This window comes from Macrotis lagotis, chromosome 5, assembly GCF_037893015.1.
Source record: "Macrotis lagotis isolate mMagLag1 chromosome 5, bilby.v1.9.chrom.fasta, whole genome shotgun sequence".
In the NCBI taxonomy this organism is placed as follows: Eukaryota; Metazoa; Chordata; class Mammalia; order Peramelemorphia; family Peramelidae; genus Macrotis; species Macrotis lagotis.
The window spans coordinates 161,483,826-161,506,832 of record NC_133662.1 but is presented as its reverse complement, the minus strand read 5'-3'; the positions used below and the strand labels follow the sequence as shown (position 1 = coordinate 161,506,832).

General features: G+C 32.6%; 1 protein-coding gene across 2 annotated transcripts in view; it reads right to left on the bottom strand.

The window, feature by feature from the left end:
* Positions 1–5,135: 5,135 nt before the first annotated feature.
* The window catches only part of STXBP5 (syntaxin binding protein 5), a 195,148-nt gene continuing 177,276 nt past the window's right edge, over positions 5,136–23,007 (bottom strand). For both annotated transcript variants that reach the window (XM_074187788.1, XM_074187789.1), the window contains 3 exons: positions 12,917–13,028; positions 11,876–12,096; positions 5,136–9,418 (listed from right to left, as the gene is read on the bottom strand). In XM_074187788.1, coding sequence (XP_074043889.1) covers positions 9,377–9,418; positions 11,876–12,096; positions 12,917–13,028 — 375 coding nt within the window. In that variant the 3' untranslated portion in view covers positions 5,136–9,376. The remainder of the gene's footprint in view (positions 9,419–11,875; positions 12,097–12,916; positions 13,029–23,007) is intronic.

The window sequence follows — 23,007 nt, the reverse complement described above, 5'->3', positions numbered from 1 at the left end:
TCATTTTATTTTATCCTCACAACAACCCTGTGAGGTAGGTAGGGCTGGTGGTTTTATTTTACAGATTAGGAAATTGAAAGAGTTTAAAGGACTTGGCCAAGTTCACAAGTCCTGACATAATTTATGGCAAAATCAGGGATAGAACTCGTTTTTTACATATATATATATATATAGTTGGTTTTTTTTGCAAGGCAATGGGGTTAAGTGGCTTGCCCAAGGCCACAAAGCTAGGTAATTATTAAGGGTCTGAGGCCAGATTTGAACTAAGGTACTCCTGACTCCAGGGCTGGTGCTCTATCCACTGTGCCACCTAGCCACCCCGACATTTTTTTTTTGCATAAGAAATTGAACTGAGCTTAAATAAATGTTATTTAGAACAGAAGAGAGGTACTAGTAAGTTTATCAACCAAGCATATTTTTTGTCACCAGAGGGAGCACATGTATAGCATTTCCTACAAAACGATCTAAAAGTATTAAGAAAGTTATAGAATGTAATATATAGATGATTGATTTATATAGACACATGTACATGTATATATTACATAAATTTGTAAGCAAGAAGTGCATGATACAAAATGTTCTAAAGCTTCCAAAAGTTAAATGGTACAGTGCCCTTGCATAAATCTCTCTTGAAATTAGCATGGTATTTGTGAAAAAAAAAAGTATGCAATAGTTGTATGTGTGGAAAATAAAAAAGGCTAATTCAGTTATTCCTAGAGTCTCTTTAAAGGACTGGTGCACCAACCTATTATCTCAAACACTATGGAGGAAGGACTTGAAAATTGTGTAAGGATTGTGCTTTATTGGCTACCTTAAGCAGTCTTCTCCCTATCATGTGTAAATTTGAGCAAGTATTGATGACAGTTGTCTAAATTTGATGATGTGGTCAATTACAATAGTTACTAGATTATACTTTTTGAACCTTGGTTCTCTTATACTCTTATACTTTCTGATTCTCCCCTGACAAACTTTGTCTTCTAAGTTGGTATTGTGAATAGAGTACCCATATCTTCTATTAAACACTATTGTGAATAGAGTACCCATATCTTCTATTAAACACAAACCCAGATCCCTAGTGTTTGTTGTTAGGTTTTCATGGAAGGTTTTTTGTTTGTTTTTACTGTAGGGACAGTAAGGAAATTTAATGAAACTGGTTTTATTTTTAATGGGATAGTTGCTTTTTATAATTTTAGGAAAACATTAACAGGAGTCAACAGAGATACAAATTCACATTGAGACAAAGTAAAATGAAAATAAATTCAAAATTATAGTGAAGCTTGGAGAGATAATAAATTGAAAGCAACACCATTAACCAAAATACATCCAGTTATCTTGCTAATTATAATACTTCAGATTTTTTTTGTAGATCACAGAAATTTCTAAGATTCAGAAATATTAAGTTGGTAGTTTTTACTAAAAGTCCCAAATCTCTGTTTGCCACTACACCTTTACTACTTTCACTTGTATTTCAGTCTAAATTTATTTAGACTTTACTATCCCAACAGATATTTAGTTAGAAAAGAAAAAAAACCAAAATCCCCACCTCCACCAATTTGAGAATTATTTGAAGTATGTCATGTTTTGGTTCTAAAAGTACATAAATAGGGGGCAGCTAGGTCACACAGTGGATGGAGCAATGACCCTGGAGTCAGGAGGACCTGAGTTCAAATGTGACCTCAGACACTTAATAATTGCCTAGCTGTGTGACCTTAGGCAAGTCACTTAACCCAATTGCCTTAAATAAATAAAATTAAAGAAAAAAGTACAGAAAGAGCTGACCTAAATTTAAAATGAGCAACAGAAGATAATGTGTAGATTTATTTACATTATATTTAACAGAGCATGATTGTAGCAAGGCACCGTGTTAATACAGAAATATATTTCTGGAAGCTTTAGTAGATTTAGAACTGGTATATTAAAAGTTCTATAGATTAAAACTCCTTAATGATAAAGAAACATAAATGCATAGTGATGAAGCAACTTGTCCAAAGTCATACAGATAGTAAGTGGCAGAGAGATTATCTGAAACTTCCACTACTCCAAAGTGAACAGTATATGGATTAGAGAAACATCAGCTTAAAACTAATTCATAAAACTTGAAAAAGTGAAATAAAGTCTTAAAATTTGGCTTCTGAAAGGCTTACCATAGAACACTATTGAAACTAAGCCAGTTTGGCTGTGCTGACATTGGGAAAAATGGTTTCTAATATAGAACATTAATTTTAAGTATAGTAAAACAAAATGATTGTATTTATGGGTAGGCTAGATGACACAATATTGAGCCTGATGTCTGGAAGACATCTTCCTGAGTTCAAATCCAACCTCAGACACTTAGTAGATCTATGACATTGAGCAAGTCACTGAAATTTCTTTGCTTCATTTCTAAAATGAGCTGGAGAAGGAAATGGCAAAACACTCTCGTATCTTTGTGAATAAAACCCCAAATGGAGATTCAAAGAGTTGGATACAACTGAACTGACTAAACAACAAAATATTTTATATTTATATGAAATCGTCATCATTGCTTTATCTCAATGGTAAAAGTGCAATACACTTATTAAACATTGAAGGTGTTTATTTCTTCATAATTAGTATATTAGGCCATACTGGAATATCTTTGAATACACATTAATAATTAAACAAAACCATTTAAGTAATGGCATGCTAATTAAGGCTTTTCAAAAGCCAAGAAGAATCTTTTTAATAGATATTCAACAATATCAATAACAGATATTAAAAGATATTTTAACAGATATTCAGTCTTTCCCCTTTTGTTTCTATATCTTTCCTTGATGCATGACATTAGCTGCAAAGATACTGAAGGATTTTTAAAAAATAAACCAGGTTACAAAAGCTTAGGAATATTAGTAAACTCTCATTTAATATAACTTTAGAATTCATTTTTGCCTAATCTATATTTGAAGAATTGTACTAGAGATTCAAAAAGAGGTCAACAGATCTAACACAAAACAGGGTTACTTCAAAAGATTACAAAATTTCATCTGGTCCAGATGGAAGGGGTCAGATTCTATCCTAATACTGAAAGAGGCATGATAGGACTGCCACCTTGTGTTGAAAGGTCATATTGCAAAAGAATACCAGGCTTTTCCCCAACTTTTTTAAGACATTGATCTAATTGCCACAGCCTTTAACTTCTCAAGTGTAATGGAAATATGAAAAGGAGCAAAACCATTGGGATTCTTTAATTTCAAGTTTTTCATTCCCTGCCCCCACCATGAAATTCCAGGAAAGTCTTTTATGACAAATTATTATATTGGCATTCTGAGACACACACACACACACACACACACACACACACACACACATACTAGTCAAGTGTTAAATAACAGTAGCAGTCAGCTGGATGCTTCTAGACATGAATCTAAACAAAAATCTTTTGACTTGAGTTTCCAGCTAATTGAGAAGCACTAATTTTTCCCCCCTAAATATTTGATACTTGTCTGAATTCTTCTCTTTGTCAGTATAGGATATCTCTACATATTTCCTTGGCCTAAAAATTTAATAGTTTTGATAGAATTATAGCTCACAATTATTTAAGGGGGGGAAGAAGCTAAAACACTAAATTTCCAGAAAAAGGGATTATTTTGTTTCAGGAGAGATTTGAGTAGTTTATTTTGTCCAATCAGTGTCCTTTAGAATGACACATTCATATACATATATATGAACACTTTTTCAGAAACATATATAACACATTTTTGCTTTTAAAATACCAGCTGTACAGGTATTTATTTACAAAAATATTCCATTACCTTATTTTAAACTTTTTGATGTAAAGACATAGTTCAATTACATGAATGTAAGATAAGTATGTAGTCTGACACATTTCAATGTTTGCAACAGTTTGCTTGTAGTTTATATGAAACTATACAGACAAATGGATTTGCAAACTTATTTAAAATGCATGTTCCAATAATTACCTTCAAGACAGGAACTGGGGCTCAGCACAACCAACTTAAAAATACTTCAGTGAACTAAAAAAAAATCTGCATGTACAGTATAAGGTATAAGAAGCTAGAACTCTACTTTAAGCATGCTTGCCCTGTGAATGGGCTATGCTAGAAAAACTTAATTCTTGTTCTTTACCATATTATTTTTTGGTGGTACTTTTACAATGAAGCAGTTGCATAACTGGAAAGCAGGATGTATATCTTGGTTCTATTACATTTAGTAGAGGTTAAGTCTAAAGTAATATAGTACTTTTTATTTACAAAGAAAAAATGGATATACTCGAAACACAATTACCCCCTTGCATTGCCTTCTGCTAATGTTAATTTTCATTTTTCAACGTGCATATCTTTAGCTGAATGTTTTAACCATTCATAATGAAAGTACAATTTAAAAAAGCTAAGATTTCAAATAAATACAATTCTATCACAATAACTTATTCCCATTTTAAATTCTTGAGCCAAAAAACACACTAAATTAATACTGATTTATTCATAATCTATACACTATACATTTTCATCAATTGTCCTCATGAAAAATACTGGCAAAATTGACATTCATTATTCCTCTGAGGTGTAGTCAAATCAGAAGTACACTTACTTGCTGGTTTGGAATATCATACATGAAGGAAATTAGGATATACACATGGGATTGTGGAGACAGAAACAAATAGCTACAGGACAGTTTAGTAAACTGACTAATAGGCGAAAACAAAAGTTACAAATATTTGAACTGTGAATGGATTAAAGTGAATTCTCTTAAAAAAATATTGTAAGCTGTTCACTTTTAATTTTCTTTCCCCAAAACAAGTAATTTCTGTCTATACAGAAACTTCTGTGGCAGTGAAGTAATTTGTATCCACAGGGAAAATGATCCATGTTATACCTTAAAAGAAATCATTCAGGATCAGTAAAAGTTCAATTAACAAAAACTATAAATAAACGCAAACATTACTATCACACCCAATTTCAAATTCTAAAATATCCAACAATTTTAACATATGGGTAATAAATTTCAACCCAGGTGAATAAATAAACATTTAGATTAAAAAAAACTGCTATGCTTTTCAAAATCAAAAGTGGAAAAAAACTTCCACAGTAATACTGATTACTAAATATCAAACTGAAAAAACACATTCTATCAACTATAAAAGAAACCTTTTCATTGACAAAAATACATAAACTCTGTTTAATTTTTGGAAATTTATTTTAAAAATGCTGAAGAAAATACCTGAAAAACTATTTATATATTATATATATATATATTTATATTTTAAAACAAAAGTTACGGTAGGCATCCATCAGCAAACTGCAGCTATTGAGAAAGATTTTGCAATTAAATGTTTATGGGTATTCCTTCCCCAAATATAATAATTGAGAATGTTGAAAAGAGGGGTTACAAGACCTATGATATTATCCTGCCAAGTGTGTGAAAGGTTTCTAGTGAAATATGTTAGATTTTTAATTACTTGTATCTCGATATGAGATACTAATATATTTCTTATTATAAGTGTAAAACTTAACTTTTGTATGGATAATATACATACTTTTTAAGTACTCTGACTTAAACTTAACAAGTTCATCTTTTCTTAAATTAAAGTGTACATATATAAAAATTTCTTTTGAAAACTAAAAGTATATTCTTTAGCAGTATGTATAAATATAACATTATTATTGAATGATCTTGAAACAAATCTGAAAGTGTTACAATAATTTCAGACAAAGAATGCAGGTAACACAGCAACTGGTCCAATTTTTTTTTTATCCTTGAAAAGCTTTCTCTCAAAGGTTTTTAAATTTGTAATCATCTAATTTTCAAATGAAGGCTTATCTGTATAGGTATGATTTTGGTGTGTTTGTACCCAGGTGCTATTTCATTTAAACTAGGAAATGTGGAAAAATGAAATAATAAAAAGTTTCATTGTTTAAAAAAATGGAGAAAAAAATTCAAGTTTAAATTCATGTAATATCAGTGCTTTTTATTAAGCAAACAAAAAGTCTAAGTCTATCAGCAGAAAAAAACAACAAAAAACACCCAAAACACAAAAAACTTTTGGATATAAGCTTTCTAATTTGTCATTTGAAAAGTGTTTTAAGCAAAGACAAATGAAAATACAAAACAAATTGGGGTAAAACTTTGAAATCTATAATATTGTCCAAATTAACACCCTTCTCCTCCCCATCCCACCCCTGATATAAACATATGGAACACTTTCAGACTTGTTGGAAACACACATATTTACATCAAGTAATATTTAGAAGAATCTACAATTTGGCAGAAATAAAAGTTTCAAATGAAAGCACTGAATGCAATTAAATGTAATAAGTTACATATAACAAATAAACAGAAGCAGGTTTTTATATTTCCATCAAGAAAGAAATTAAGAGAAATCTACAAAAGCTCCAATGTACCTTTAGTCATTCCTCCCAAAAACACTAAATTATTTTTCTATGACCTAATTCTGGGGGATGATACCCCTTCTCCTAACAACATAAAAACACACTACACAGAATTTTTTAAATATCAGCAAATACAAGAAAGCAGTTTCAAATTCCTTTCCAAGCATGTGTGTGTATGTATACACACACACACACACACACATACATATACATATATATATATATATGAATAAATCTTCATTTAGAAAAATGATATGAATTGGGCATGAAGTACATATAGAAACTATTTGTTTTTTAATCTATTAACTAAAGAATGCTTCAGTGATTTGAAAGTTAGGACAGATAAGATAAAGAATAATATTAAGAAAGGTAAGAAAGAAGAACATTAAACATTTTCATTATTTTGATTCTTTGCATTACCAATGTTTTGTTGTTGTACCTACTCCATGTATTTTTATGGTCTTGGCTTTGCTGGTAACTTTTTACATATTTTTAAAAAACATAAGTAGTTTCACCTTTTAAGATAAACTTCTATAGGATATTTATTAAGGAATTATTACTGCAACTGTTTCATTGAAGATTAAGGAGAATTAGAACCAAATTTTGTAGGATATTTGTTAAGAAATTGTGATCCTTATGATAGGTTGTCTCTCCACCAAAAATTTAATTAAGTGGATCCCTGAAAAAAAATCCAATATCATGCTTAAAAATGCATTTAACTTTCTTAGAATGAATTTTAGTTTATCATCTGTCAAATGACAGATCATTTGAGGAAGAAAAGGAAGCCAACATCCATTTGAGGTCATGTAAAATTAAATAAATTTCCTTCATTTTAAAATCAAATAATTAAATATTAGTTCATTTTACATATGATAGGTGAACTGACAAATGAAATAATTGGCATATAAAGTAATTATGTGGCATATTAAAATAGCTGGCATTATTAATCCACATATGTGGGAACTAAAAAAATATTTTTCTTAATGCTTTTGTCAACTTTTTCAAATCTATTGTTAAATTTTTCCATGGCATACATTGAACTGCATTTTTCACAGAGATACTAAATCTCTTTCATAACCTTGAACATCGTATATAAGAATATGATCAAATAAAGCAAATATTAATTATTATAGTTTCCTCATAGGGATAATATTAAATAGAATAACAAGTTATTCACCAGAGCTCCATTCAAATTCCAAAAAGCTTTCTGCAGAAAAAAGGCTACTGCTGTTTTTGAACTGGTTTGAATCATCTCTTTTATATTGTCTTTTATCAAACAATATTTAAAACCATCCTGAATGTAAACACTTTTGTCCAGTAGTGCACTTTTTATGAGATGTAAACACAAAAGTTTCATTATGAAATGGTTAAAGAGGAAAAAAAAAAGATGTATATTAATCATTATCCAGTTAAGATGTTTTAAGTATGCCTTAATGGGCCTATAGTAGGAAAAAAAAATCACTTCGATGTATCATCAATTTGTGCTCTGCTATTCCTTAAAGAATAAACAAGACAATCATTACTTGCAGAACAAAATATTTTAATTTCATGAACATTAATTTCAGTGCTCCTATTATGCACTTCTTGTTTACTTCTTTAACAGAACAGTTGAGAATCTCACTGTATTAAGTATGAATTAATAATGTGAGATTGCTTCCAAATCTAATCAGTCATTTTGTTCCTGTCCTTAACATTTCACTGAGAAACCAGTACTTAATTTTTCATTGCTGGTCTCATTTGGTATTAGACCTAGTACTGGAAATAATAATTTAGTTACCAAAATGTACATTTTCTTCTCTTTTGGCTCATTAAAATTTTGAAAGGACATGTACAGATTTATAATATATTAATTCTACAGAAAATAGGTCATTGGATAGATTCATAAAGAGTTAATTATTGACACTAGGTATTTTCCATGTGATAATATGTGCAGTAAGTTTTAACTGGCTCATCACCTGAGTGTACTGGTAGCAAATAAAGGGTCTTTTCCCCCTAATTATGGAGCTGCACATTTTACTGAAATAATGAAACCATGTTAGCAATTTTAATGAATAGATGCAAAGGTACATTTGGTTAAACATTTTATAAAAAATTCAAGCATAAATTAAAACCTTAGCCAATTTTAACATTTTTTACAAATTTAACCAATAACTTTTTTGGTCAAAAACTACCATTAGCTGAGTTAATGAGAACAAAAACTACAGACATTGAAGTATTCTCCTCACCACAATGGAGGTTTTTCACTTTTCACACTGCATAGCCTTTTACAAAGAAATTTCCAGAAATATGAGCAGTTCATTCATGTTCTTTACACTTTTCAATGAAAAGCGATTCATCTTATTTTGTATTTGACATAGTATGATTGAATACAGGAATACAACAAAAGAGATCCAAGAATAGCCCAAACAGGTCATCAATGTATGTTTTCATTATCAATAGCCAATACTTTAACTTTGTCTCAACAGATGGTAGCAAACAGTTTAATTCTTCTTCACTGTTGATAATGACCAACCCATTTATGGGGAGGTGAAGTTCATGACAGCTGTTAATAGTTCAGTTCAATGATGCAAATACTACTGTTCTGTTTTCAGAACCCCTGATTGATGGCCTCTCCTTCAAAGAAACTCGGCACTGAGAGCTGAGAGAGGAGCACAAAACTCTGAGGTGTGTGAGTTTTTGTCAAAGACTGAACCAATACAGCCGCTGTCATTTTGTGCCAATTTTCTCTTTTCCTCTTCAAGTCTCCTATGTGACCTGCTCGGTTCTCAAGCTGTTAATTCATGGCTGGACACATACAGATACTCCAGTTGTGTGTATGCTTGCATTTTAAACACAACACTCCTCAGATAAAGCCACATGACTGAGGTAAAAACAGTGCATGATTGTGCTAGGAAAGAACAGTATTCGGTGATGAATTCCCCTTCAATTCTTTCTTAAAGAAATTAATGGAAAGAAAAAAGGGATGTTTCCCCCTCTTCCAGATGAAGTTGGACATAACTGGATCCTAACTTTCAAAACTGGTACCATTTCTTATCTTTGTATTTCAACATCATCTAAAGAGAAAAAAAGAGAAAATAATATGTATGTACAAAACAGTAATAAAAATTTCTAATTATATTTCATTTTTGTTAGTGACACTATCACTAGAAGTTTAAAGTATCAAAAAAAGGTAATAAAAACTATTATACAAATATTTTAAGGCTATTTCATTCCCATTTAGAAGAATCAAAGATAAACTTATCTAAGAAGTAGGCCTGAGAATGTACTAAAACTGCTAGAATACTTGTCAGACAGTTTATTTTTTTAGAATTTGATGCAAATTCACTTTGAAACCAACCTATGCCTTAAAGGAGGAAAGAGGTAGTTAGCTTAATTGATATATAAGCAAGGTGGCCAGCTTGATTTGGAGGAAAATATCAGGTTCTTGAAGCTCAGGAAGAATGAGATCTTGCTTGGATTTTCTTTAACTTTTGCCTTCTAATAAAAGTAAAGGTGAGAAGACTCCAGGGCAGGGATATCATGAGGTGTTCTAGAATTAGAGCTCTAATTCTATTTGGCTAATTAGCTAATTGAAGAAATACTCAAAAAATAGAGGGGGTTTTCAACAGAAATTATACAATTAAAGATGGCCTCTAAGTCTCTAAAAAAGGTTATAAAATTGGAAAAAGCAATAACCAGTAATTCAAAACCTACCTACCCTCCCCCAGCCTCCTTGAAGGAGTTTTCGTATCACAGAAATCTAAAACATCAATGTTAAGAATCAGAACTATTTGGAACTAACCCTAAACTCCTAATGGCTGTAGGGGGTAAATGAACACCAGCCTGAGTAAAACATGGGAATATTAATAGAAATTCCTGATTCTGAAGAAATAAAACTGTAACAAGTCTGTAAGTATTCCTGAGATGAAGAATAACAGTTTATGGGAATTAGGGATAAATACCAGAAAAGTAAGCTGTTTTGCATTAACAACTACAATAATATCCTCCATAGAGTAAGTAGTCCATAAATGCCTATTGTTATTTATTCATTAGCTCCATTACATAGTATTGATTTTGTATCTGTTTTGTAGGCATTTATTTATGCATAGTCCACCCACCCCTGAACCTTCCCCATACCCATAATCAAGAACTTCTTGAAGGCAGTGATTGTATCATTTTTGTTATCGTATCCCCAGGACCTTATACAATGCCTAGTTCATAGTCAATGCCTAAGAAGTTTTTGCTAATTGATTTGTCCAACAAAATTTGTATTGCATCCTTTTATATGAGGTGGTATGATAAGTTCTACTGATGATGATGAGATGACTGAAAGAGTAGGGATCAAGAAGTCTTGATACTCTGTAGTCAGACACTATTTCTGATATAGTTTCAAAGTTTTTAAATTCATCTATACCACTAAGTTTACTTACAGGTTATGAAATTATAGAGAAATAAAGGCAGGAAAAAATCTCTTAAGAAAAATTGCTGTTAGCTATTTATTTTGGATATATTTCTTTATGTGACATGCACATAAGGCAACTCTAAATTAACATGTTTGAAAACTGCACTGATGCTAGAAAATGAGAAATTCACAAAAGACATTGTTGCAGACTATTATCATTTCCTAAGTAATCTTAATTGATCTAAATTAGTCTGTACAGCACAGAGATCAGAAACAAAAGCCTAGAAACTGCCTAATCCAATAAATATTAGCTCTACTTCTCAAGTAGATAAATATAATAGCAAAGGGCAAAAATGATTGAAAGCAGTGGTGTCAAATTGAAATAGATGCAGGATCCACTAAACCATGCATAAGGTTCCTTGTGAGTTGTGTATTGACTTAGAGAACCACATATTAATATTATACATGTTTCATTGTATTTTTATTTATTTTGAATCACACTCAGGAAAAATGAACATTGAGAAAAGGTGAACCGCTTATGCAATAAGAGAAAATGATAATTTATGGACAGCTTCATGGTCTCTGATATCTATGTAATGTTGAGAGTGTGGAAAGGCCCAAAAAAAGATTTATAGGAAGACATGGTCAAAAGCTGCATAGGATAAGAGGGCATGAATGGAGTGTAATCTGTAATACTGAAAGTTGAAATTATAGAACAAGCTCTTAAAGTATTTGTTTAAACTTTTACATGTTTTGTTAATACAATATTGAGCCTAATTAAATTCTAAAATATAAGAGTTTATAGACATGAGCTACCAAAATACCATCTACTACCATATGAAAGAGTATAAGAATCATGGAGACTTAGAATAATGGATATGGAAGGGCTCTTTTATAGATTATTTAGCAAACTATTCTGACTTTACAGCTGAAGAAACTTAGGTTCTGAGTGTTTATTTTTATTTCATGCTATTGGTGTGTTGGGCTAGGCATGAAATAAGCTAGGATTTCCTGATATCTACAGTCTATGACTTTTTATTTGAGAAAACAGTAATTTGTTATATTATGGAACAGAAAAAGCCTCATTTCTGGAGTTTTTCTTTTAGTAGTATATTTTTGCAAGGCATACCTCATGAGCATGTTTGGAAAATGAATCTGCACTTGACATCATGGCAGCTGTCCTTTCTTCAAGATCACCAAGTTTCTGTCCTCTTTCATCCAGTGCCAACCTGGCTCGAGCCAGTTCACCAACTACACCAGATGCTGCTCCTTTAACACCTTCAATCCCACCAGGACCAGGAATGTGTTGAGCAAGACTCCTGGATGCCTTTCCAGATGCTGATTCTCCAACTGGATGTATTCATTGATAAGATAATAATAATAATACAAAAAAAAGAAAATTTTCTTGTCATTCAAAATTCCAAACTATTCATTTATATATGGGTGTTAACATTTTTTTAAAAACTTAGTATTTATATTTATCATGAAATATGTGAATAGTCTACTGATACTTTTTATAATATTCATGTAAATCTATTACACTGACAAAATTATACTAGAAGATATTTTGAAACAAGTATACTGAAAAAGACCCTTTGATAATAATAAAGTATACAAAATTCAAAAATTTCCTTAATAAATGTATAAATAGAAAAATATAGAAACAGCACAATTTTATTTTGTTGTACCATTTCTCTGATGATGATTTCACTCCCTTTATTTTCAGTCAAATATATCAATTCATAATAAACTAGAGGATATTCAAAGGATATCCAGGATAGTCAAGGGCTTTGACTCTTTAATGAGGCTATTCTGAAAGAACAGTACATTTATCCTGAAGAAAAGAAGTCTGAAGAAGGATATGATAGCCATATAATTGATTATCTGAGGGGCTCTAGGTGGAAAACAATTGAAATGTTTTCTGACATATGCCAGAGGATAGAAGCAGATGAGGTAGAAGACTTGAAATTAGGAAAAAAATTTCTTTCTTCAATTGCAGACCTTCAAACTGAACACAACATACCAGAAATGATTTAATCAGGGTAGAGTACAGAAGGACTATTGTTTCTATATTCCTGGAGATTTCATACATTCAATAAAATTTTACATAGCTTAAATATTTCCTTTTGGTGATAATATATTTTTCTAAAATAAAAATAAATTAACTTACAGAGTTCTTCTCTGTCAAGGGACTGTGCACCGCCTCCAAACAAGCCTTTAAAAAATCCCCTGTTTGGTGCTTCAGGTGTTTCTACTGGAGTGAAAAGTTCACCTAACATTTCCTTTGAAACCAAAATAGAATCATTGAAAGGTAAATGAAAACCCCTTAAGTGAAAAATAAAATAATTCCAAAAAGCATTATGGTATAGTTTCAACTTGGCTTTACAATAATATTTGCTAAAATTTACAAACAGATTTTGTAAGTACATACTAATTAATGAATTGGATGAACAAAACTTTATTTTAAAAATGCATTTCTAAAAAGCTGGTAATAAAGTATATTTCTCTAAGTTGAATCATCTTTTTCCCATTGAATTTCATTATAAAACTGAATTTACATTTAAACACTACATTTTATCCTCTGTATACAGACAAAGTTGCAGCCAACAATTTTTAAAATCATGTTCAAAAAGGAAATAAAACTTTCTAAATAAATATGTATACTTAGATTCAGCTTAAATTACAAACAACATACAAATACTGTTCTTCCACTGTGTGAGGTGACAAAGTATTAGATAAGAACATTGAGAATCAAATATCTGAGCCTTGTTTATACCAAAGAAGGACGTTAATTTGGAAGTTTTAAAGAGCATTATTGATTTTCAACATGGAATGGTATATATATATGGCTTCTGAGGTGATTTCCAACTGTGAACTTTTGGGATTTTATTATAGTTCATTGTGTAATACTGAGAAATAATTTCATTTCTAAATTATATTTTTCGAGCTCTAAGTTTTTATTATTTTATTGCTTATTCACCTGCTACCTGGTCTTTGACATCAAATATATTAGAGATTTAAACTTTTATTCAGAATACAAACATTCCTAATTCTTCAAGTAATCATCATTTTCATTATGGAACTTGTAAGGAACTTATAAATACAAATAGGAGATCACCTTAAATGTACAGTGAAAAAATAGACTAGGATGCTATATATATATATATATATATATATATATATATATATATATATATATTTCCCTTAGCAATATCAAAGCAAAATCTTCTCAATATTAAAAGCATGGTGTATTTACATAGCAATGCCTTAGCATTTCTTTCTTATAGTTAGCTTTTTGTTTTTTTGCAAGGCAATGGGGTTAAGTAGTTTGCCCAAGGCCACACAGGCAATTAAGTGTCTGAGGCTGGATTTGAACTCAGGTACTCCTGACTCCAGGGCCAGTGGTCTATCCACTGCACCACCTAGCTTCCCCCTAGCATTCCTTTCTTAAAAGGTGAGAACAAGTCTATACTTTAGCGTGTTTTGGAAACCTGACTGTGCATTCAAGGTCAATAGGGAATAAGGCTGACCTCCCAGTGTCAACTACAAAACCAGAGGATTTTTCTGAAGTGTTAATTTAGTGTAGTGAGTACAAGTTTAGAAAGTAAATTAGGGAGGGTATAAACAGTTATAGAATGATATACATTCAATATCATTGAATGTATAATTCAATACATTAGATTGAATGATAAAGAGCATATCCCAACATTTATAATCAGTTTCAAGTGACAAGAAGATGATCCAAGTTCTTTCTTTTTCATTTTCTTAAGTCTGAATTTCTGGTAATCAGATTTTCATAAGACAGGGTAAATCAAGAATGAAAATATTTTCTAAATGCTGTAACTCCAATTAGTCAATACTAGTGCTCAATGGATATATTGCTGTCAATTTCTAAAATTAAACTGCAAATATATTATAATAAAATAGAATTCATTTTAAGATTATGCACCAATATTTTTAACTACTAAACACTTGAGCAACAACAAAAAGATGTATAAAATCTAGTTTAAATTAAAATGGAATTTCAAATTAAAATGAAATTCTTCCATTTTTAATTTTGCAAAATCTTTTTTTCTAAATTAATTTCAGATACATGACATTGCTATGGGTCTTAACTTAATGTGAAGTCCAATGAGCTATTATTACACTACATTGTCTTTGCTGTACCCACTTGTTTATGGGAAATACTTTAAGGGGGGGAAATTTGTAGTACATAAGTCTATTTATGGAAACAGAAAAAATCTATTCTCAAATAAAATGAATAAAAAATAAAAATGGGTATCACCGTTATGGAATTTCAGAGATGGAAATAAACTAGAGATAGATCATCTCATCCAATTATTTATTTGATAAGTGAATTCATTGTACAAAATCTCTGAAAAGAGATCATCTAGGTTTTGATTGAATCCCTCCAGTGGACAGGAAGTTAACTGTCTACTGGACAGCTCACTCTGATTTCAAACTTTTGTTATCAAGTTCTACCTGAAATTGAACAGAATTTGTTTTTAGTGCAACTTTCAGCAATTATTATTAATTCTGGCCTCTGAAGTCAAAGAGATTAAAATTAACTTTTATGGGAAACTTGGTTTCTCCTCAAGGACTATCATCTGCCTATGCCCACTCTAGCACCTATCACCATAATAGCTATTTCCTCCATATCCCTGCCAAAAAGTATCTATTCCCTTCCTCATATACATGTTTTTGAATTCTCTGATGATCCTGGTTGTCATTCCCTGGATATACTGCAGATTGTCAAAAATTATCTTTAGAAAGAGTAGCTAGAATTAAATACAATACTATAAATGTGGACTGACATGCAAGGCAGAATAGACTCTATACCACTTAGGATCTAAATTCATATTAGCTTTTGGGATAGCCACTTCCCACATAATAATGGAAGGAAACTTCAAGCCACTGAGACCAACCCTTTCACTTTACAGATGAATAAATAAACTGAAGTACAGAAACCAGATGGGTGATTTGACCAAGTTCCACTGCCAGGATTACTATGATTCATTTTCAGTACTCTATTCACTAAACAATGATACTATGTGTAGCTTAAAAAACTGAGTGGACTTGACATTTATTCCTATCTGATTTAATCTTAGATTCAGACTATTATCCAATAACATTTTGGATTTATTATGGGGAGGCAATGTGGTAATAATGTAGGTAGAGTACCTTAATTGGAATTAGAAGATGTGACTTGTCACTGACTTACTTATTTGACTAGAAAACGTAATTAATTCTTCCTCTGAGCCTTAGTTTCAGTATCTATAAATTGGAAATAACATCTGTATTACCTACAGGATTGTTGTGCAATTGAATTAAGAATTATAAAGTCCTTCACAAAGCTTAAAATGCTTCAACAAAATGTCAGTAATCATTTTTGTTTTGATCCAAACATATAAGTTATCCTTCCAACTTCTCTTTATTTGAAAATTTGATAGCTGCTGACTACTTTTATCCTGGCTATTAAAACATAAATGGCCAGCTTACTTACATAATTCCTTTTCTGTTTCTTGGATTTTACTGACTCAGATTCCTTTGTTTACACTAGTGTTTGGAGTGATAAAACATGTAAAGTCATAGTCAGATTTCATAAAATAAGATGGATGTGGAACTCAGCTGGCTCCTTTTCTCTCCTATAACTGGCAAGGTTATGCTTCTAGATGTGATTCAAATTGTCTAAGAGAGTTGCCTAGGGGCACTGAAAAGTTAAGTGTTGACTTGCTCATAATTAGTTTATAGAAGATAAAATTTGAACCCAAATTTTCCTAATTACAGCTTCTTCTTCTTTCACTTATTACTCAAAAGATGGTGTGCTATGTCTGAGCAGGACCAAGTCAGAGGAAAATATGGTGAAAGTCCATAGCAATTCTGATATGCAAAATGATCATCCATTCTAGGAATACAGATAAGACTAGGACACTTAGTAATTTTCTCTGAAATTTCCCTAAGGATACATGCTACTCTTGCTTCATTGGTCAGGGACAGGGGAAGGAATTGATCGTGTTCCTGGGGGGCCCCAATTTTACTTCTTCCCTGGGGAACTCGGTTTCTCCTCAAGGACTAACATCTGCCTATGCCCACTCTAGCATCTATCACCATACAATTTTATTCAGCAAAGTAAATTAACAGTGTTCTTGAAGCCAAAATGAGCTCAGTCTATTCTCAAAGTTTAAAAGGGCAAGAGGCTTCATTCATGGGCCTAGTGGTGCACAAAAAAAAAGTAAATGCCTATTGGCCTACACTTAATAAATGGAAAATCTTCAAAGTGAAAACAAAAGCAATATCAGGAAGATAAAGGTACCAATAACTTGAGGGTATGGCATGGAGATCAAGAAAGACCTCAGATGGAGGGGGGTATTTGAGTCATATCCTAAAATAAAAAAGGAGTTGAACTGACTTAAGTGACAAGAGACTCCTTTTCACTATAATATGCTATCATTTTAAGTCTTTAGGCCTTGACTCCCAAGAATTGGATGCCTCCTCTTCTCTTTTAGGCAGTTTATTTTAGGTGAAAGGTTATGAATTCAATCCCAATCATTCCAAAGCCCCTGGTTAGGAAAATACCTAACATTTAGGCAGAAGTTCTTCATGGTTGAGGAAAAAATTCAGGCTAGAACAAAGTATCAGATAATCTATGTGGAAGGAGGAAAAAGGAAAAGAAGTTGACCATTATTTGGGACACCCCTCCACCATTGAGTAGGAAGAAAAACTGATGGCATCAGCCTGAGTCTTTTGCCCTGAGATGCCTAAAGGCCTAGGGCCCTCCTTGATTCTTTCTCTGCCTATAATTTCTTTCTCCTTTTACTGATTCTTCCTAAGGTGCTAGTTCTCTGCATCAGTTCTCTGTGACCCTGTTCTTTACTCTCTACTTATAGATTCTCAGAATTTTCATCTGGTTTTGAAATAGCTCCTCTCTTTTATTAGACTGTAGCTAAGTTTCTAGGCTGATTGAAAGAGATATATAGGGCCAGCTAGGTGGCACAGTGGATAAAGCTCCGGCCCTGGAGTTCAAATCTGGTCTCAGACACTTAATAATTACCTAGCTGTGTGGCCTTGGGCAAGCCACTTAACCCCATTTGCCTTGCAAAAACCTTAAAAAAGAAAGAGAGAGAGGTATATAGCCTCCTTCAGTTCTATACTGTTTGTGATTGACTTATTCAGTCTAGAGTTTTTTAAAGTGATGTGGGAAAATCAATGGAAATCCACCCTTATACCAGGAATGAGGGCTAGCCCATGCAAAGGCATGGTATGTAAGAAGGGAAACTGTACATATAACTACAAGTAGGCTATGCTAGCTGGAACACAAACCATCCTTGATTTTACCTCATTTTCTCTTTTTAAGAGTAATGAACTTTTATTATTGATCATTTCATTTATATACTGTCTTCTACCCTTCAATCTCTTGATCTCCTGATTTACCACAATTCATGAAGTGCCAATCTTCAATTTGTAATCACTCTTATCATTTGCCTTTTCAATTCCTATCTATATCTGTATTGATAAACATCACTGGAGAAAGTCATGCTTCTGTGCCAAATGGGTTTCCTACATATCCTTTGAGACAATCTCAGCTATCATATGGTCTTTTGACATTCTTCTCTATTACAACAAGTCTTTTAAACTCTCCTCCTCAAGTCCCCATACCTGCTTCACACCTCTTTTTTAGGAGAGTATTTTACCTCTTTTTTTAGCTACCCGTATCTATATCACATGTCAACATCATTGTACATTCTCATTCATCCTCAACTCTGTTTTGCTAAGGAAGAGGTAAACTTCTATCTTGTTCAAGCTAATTTCTTCACATGTATCCTTGATTCTATCTCCTCTGAAAGTTTGCCTCAGGGATCAATGCTTCTCATATTCAATATTTCCCCCTACTATCTGTAAATATGCCTAGGTTTTCTCCTTTTTAAGAAAACAATGTAAACCTTCCATTGATGGTACCATTCTGTCCAACTATTGTCTTATATCTCATCTCTCTGTCATTCTCAACTTCCTAGGGGTCACATTCCTTACTGCTCACTTGCTTTGTAACACATTACAATTAGGTTTCTGAACTATCTACTCTTATAAAAACTTTCTCTACAAGGTTACCAAGAATTCTTGAAGTCTTAAATTCATTCACCCTGCTTCTGTCCTCATCATTCTTAATTCATCTGCAGTTTATGACACTATTAACCACTATCTTCTCATAGATATGCTCTTTCACTTGTTTTCAATGACATCCTGGTTCCAGATTCTAGGTTATTTTCTTGTTATCCAAACATTTCTTTATCAGATTCCTTTGTTGGCTCACCATCCATTTCCTATTCTCTAAATGTGGGTGTCCTTCCAACTTTTGTCTTGTTCTTCATCTTCTTAGAGATCCTCTCCCTTGATGATCTCATCAGATACTTGGATTATAGGAGTCCTATGGAAATCATTCTTCAATGTACCTTGTTCATAAACTCTAATCCATAATGTCCCATTATGGGATTCAAACTCAAAATTCTAATGTTTTGTTCTCAGAACAGAACTCATCATCTTGCTCTTCCAAACTTCTTCAATTTTGTGAAATGACCTCCTTTTCCAGTCATCCAGGTCCATGACTTTAGCGTCAATCCACATTTTTTTGTAGCAACCCATTTCAAATGCTCTCTCCTCTTAGGTTTTATCTTCTCTTTATTTTTTATGTCATTATTTTTTCTTTGTGGTTCTTCCTATCGAACTGCCCACTCTTAAACTCCTTTGCTAAATCATCATCCATATCCCATCACCACTCCAAAACATTCTTGTACCCAAGACTCTTTTCTAGATCTAATCTCCCTTAACTTTTGAGTTAGAATTATCATCTCTATGCAGATAATTTCCAGATCAGTATATCTAGCCTTTGTCAATCACTTCAGTCCTGGTCCAACATCATGAATTGTCTATGTCTTCTGGAACCCATCATTTCCCCCCAAATTGACCCCTCTTACATACTTCTTTAGGTTTGTCAAGAGGACCACCATTCTTGCAGTTATCAAAGTATGAAATCTCAGAGTTGTGTATGATTTCTTACTCTTAGTTCTCACAAATCCAATTAGTTTTAGAGTTCATTGATTTTTACTTCCATAATATTTTTTTGTATCTGAACCTTCTCTTTACTCATTCAAACTCATAATTTTTTTGGCTGGACTACTACAAGAGAAAATTGTTGCATTTCACCATGTATAATATTCACTTTAATTTTAGGGCCAAAAATTTGAAAAAAAATGTATTGCCTAAAGTTATTGAACTCAAGTTTTATTCATCATGAAATTCAAGGATATTCCACTCATAGCTTTCAGGCATCTTTTCTGCAAGTCTGGTGCACAGATGCATGCTTAGTCCATTCTGTTTCACCAATTGTGTCCTCCTTTGAAATCAGTAACTTTTTCATCAACAAGTCTTCTTGCCTCATGCTGAACCATCTTTGTAGACACAGGAATTCTGATTGCCCTTTGTTCTTTAATCCATCTCTTCAATTCCCTCTCTAACTCAGGCCACCATTTGGCTGTCTTTCCTCTTGTGGTCTTCTTCTGTCATGGCATTTTCAGTAGGGTTTCTTCTACCCATAGCCAATCTTGGATTGTTTTCTAGGTTGGAGGAGGACCAAATTTACAATCAGCAACACAATTTCCATTCACTTTTGCAAACTGGACCACTTTTAACTTGAATTCAGCATTGTATGAAAATCTTTTCTGAGCCATTTCTAGGCAAAATGTGGTAAAATGTAACCTAATTAACCAGTAATAAATGTGAATGATGAGCGCAAAGACAAGTGCTAAAAAGTGGGAAATGCAAGCAAAAAATCTACAACCACTGAAGACATTACCAGTTTTTAGACTTCAAATTTTCTGGATAAGGAGGTGTCTTATACATGGGGAAATATGGTAATTGGTCTTCATTAAGTCTCTCCTTTTTTCAGTTCAACCTCCACAACTGCAAAAATGATATTCCTAAAACACATATCAGATCATATTATTCCCCTGATTAGTAAACTCCAGTATCTCCCTATTAGGCTCAAGATCAAATGCAAACAGCCCTACTGGGCATTTAAAGTCCTTCATAACCTTGTTCTAATGTACTTTTTCAGGCTTATTACACATTTACTCCCCTTTATACAATAATGAGTCTATCCAAATTGGCGTTGCATTTCTTTATAGAAGACATTCCATTTCCTGTGTCTGTGTCTGTACAGAGGCTGTCCCTGTCCCTGTTCTTTTAATTTTTATTTATTTGTTTGTTTATTCATTCATTTAAGGCAATGGGGTGAAGCAACTTGCCCAAGGTCAAACTGTTAGGCAATTAAGTGTCTGAGGCCACATTTGAATTCAGGTCCTCCTGACTCCAGGGCCAGTGCTCAATCCATTGTACCACCTAGCTGTCTCCAGGGTGTCCCTGTTGTACATGCCTGGGACACGTTCTTTATGTCCACCCTTTACATTCTTAATCCTTTTTAGAACTCTGTTCACATACCACCTCCTACATGAGATACTTCCTGATCTAGTTGTCTATGAATTCAAATTATTAAATATATTTTTATGAGTATTTTGTACAAATTATATGTGTATACATTGTCTCCCACAACAGAATATAACTCTTTGGGGAAAGGGACAGTTTTATTTTTATACAGCTCCATTCATGGAGTTCAAGGCGCACTTAATAAATGATTCCTGATTCTTGCCCCTCAAGCACTCCTTATTGTCAGATTTTGCTGATACTAATTGTACCACATCTCTGGCCTCTTCTCAGTACTCATCCAATTGCCCTCCTATTCTGGCCTTAATATCTTCTCTCCTAGACTAGTATAATAGCTTCCATAGTTAATTTAGTAAGCTAATGCCTTATTAACTAATATAAACTATAAATTCTTCATTAGTATTTAAGACCACCTACAACCTAGCTTTCTAGTTTTATTTCACACTACTTTCCTTTTATGCAATCCACAGACTTAAGCAAAACTGTACTAATGATTATTCTTCACACTTGGAATCACAACCCTAGTCTCTCTGCATTCTTACATATTTCACATCTAGAATAATCTATTTTTTATTTTCTCTTTCTGTCTCTCAGAACCCTTATAACTCTCTTCCAAGTTCACTTCAAGTACTAAGTCTTCTGTGAGATGTTCTCTAAATTCCTAGATGATAATGATCTTACCTCCCTTTAACTTTCCTATATTTATTTACATGATGTGAATAATGTTTGTCCTTTGTTCTCGAAGAAGACCATGACATCAGGGAGGTGATGCCATGGCAAGCACATGAATTGGATTTGAGAGAGGATAATGCTGTGCTAAGTCAACAATTTCACTTTCTTCTCCAGAGCCATCTTGGTCCAGTGGCCAACTATAAATCAGGATCACTATAGAAGGACATGAATATGAGGCAATCAGCATTAAGTGACTTGCCCAAGGTCACATAGCTAGTAAGTCTGATTTCATATCATAACTCAGGTCGTCCTGACTTCAGGGCAGGCACTCTGCTCACTGCACTATTTAGCTGTCCAATTTATTTATATATCACACATTACATCCTCCAGGAGAAATGTCAGCTCCTGTTTTTCTTTGTCTTTGAAACTACAGATCAGAGCCTCCTAATGCACATTTTTTCATATTTTGTTTAGCTGAAATGAATTGTTGGAAGTGTTACAATTTTAACAAAATTTAAATCCAACCTTCACTGCTACTGGAATAGCTAATGAAATTTAATTATATTAAAGTACATTTCTTGATAGAATGTGGTCTTCTAAGCTTTCCTAAATTGTGAATCTATTATAGTAAAAATACTTTACAACATTTAATGACACAATGATAATTAGAAATAGCTTACTTTTTCAATAGAATTTCCAATGATTATAGACTTTATAGCCCTATATTTTGTCCCTCTTATCTGAGTGAAATAAGAAACTTACATAGTAAAAAATTACCAACTCATGAAGTATTCCATACAATGTGTTTTGAGAAGTATATGACCCTCTTCTCTCCTCTTCCTTTTCTAAAAGTATATATACATACACAAAAAATTATATACTCATTAGATTATAAACTAATGTCTGAAAGAATAAAAAATAACAAGTTTTAATTCTTTAAAAGTATATACTAGGGGCAGCTAGGTGGCTCATTGGAGAGAGCACCAACCCTGGAGTCAGGAGGACTTGGGTTTGGATCCAGCCCCAGACATTTAATAATTGCCTAGCTGTGTGACCTTGGGTAAGTCACTCTTAAACCCATTGCCTTAAATAAAA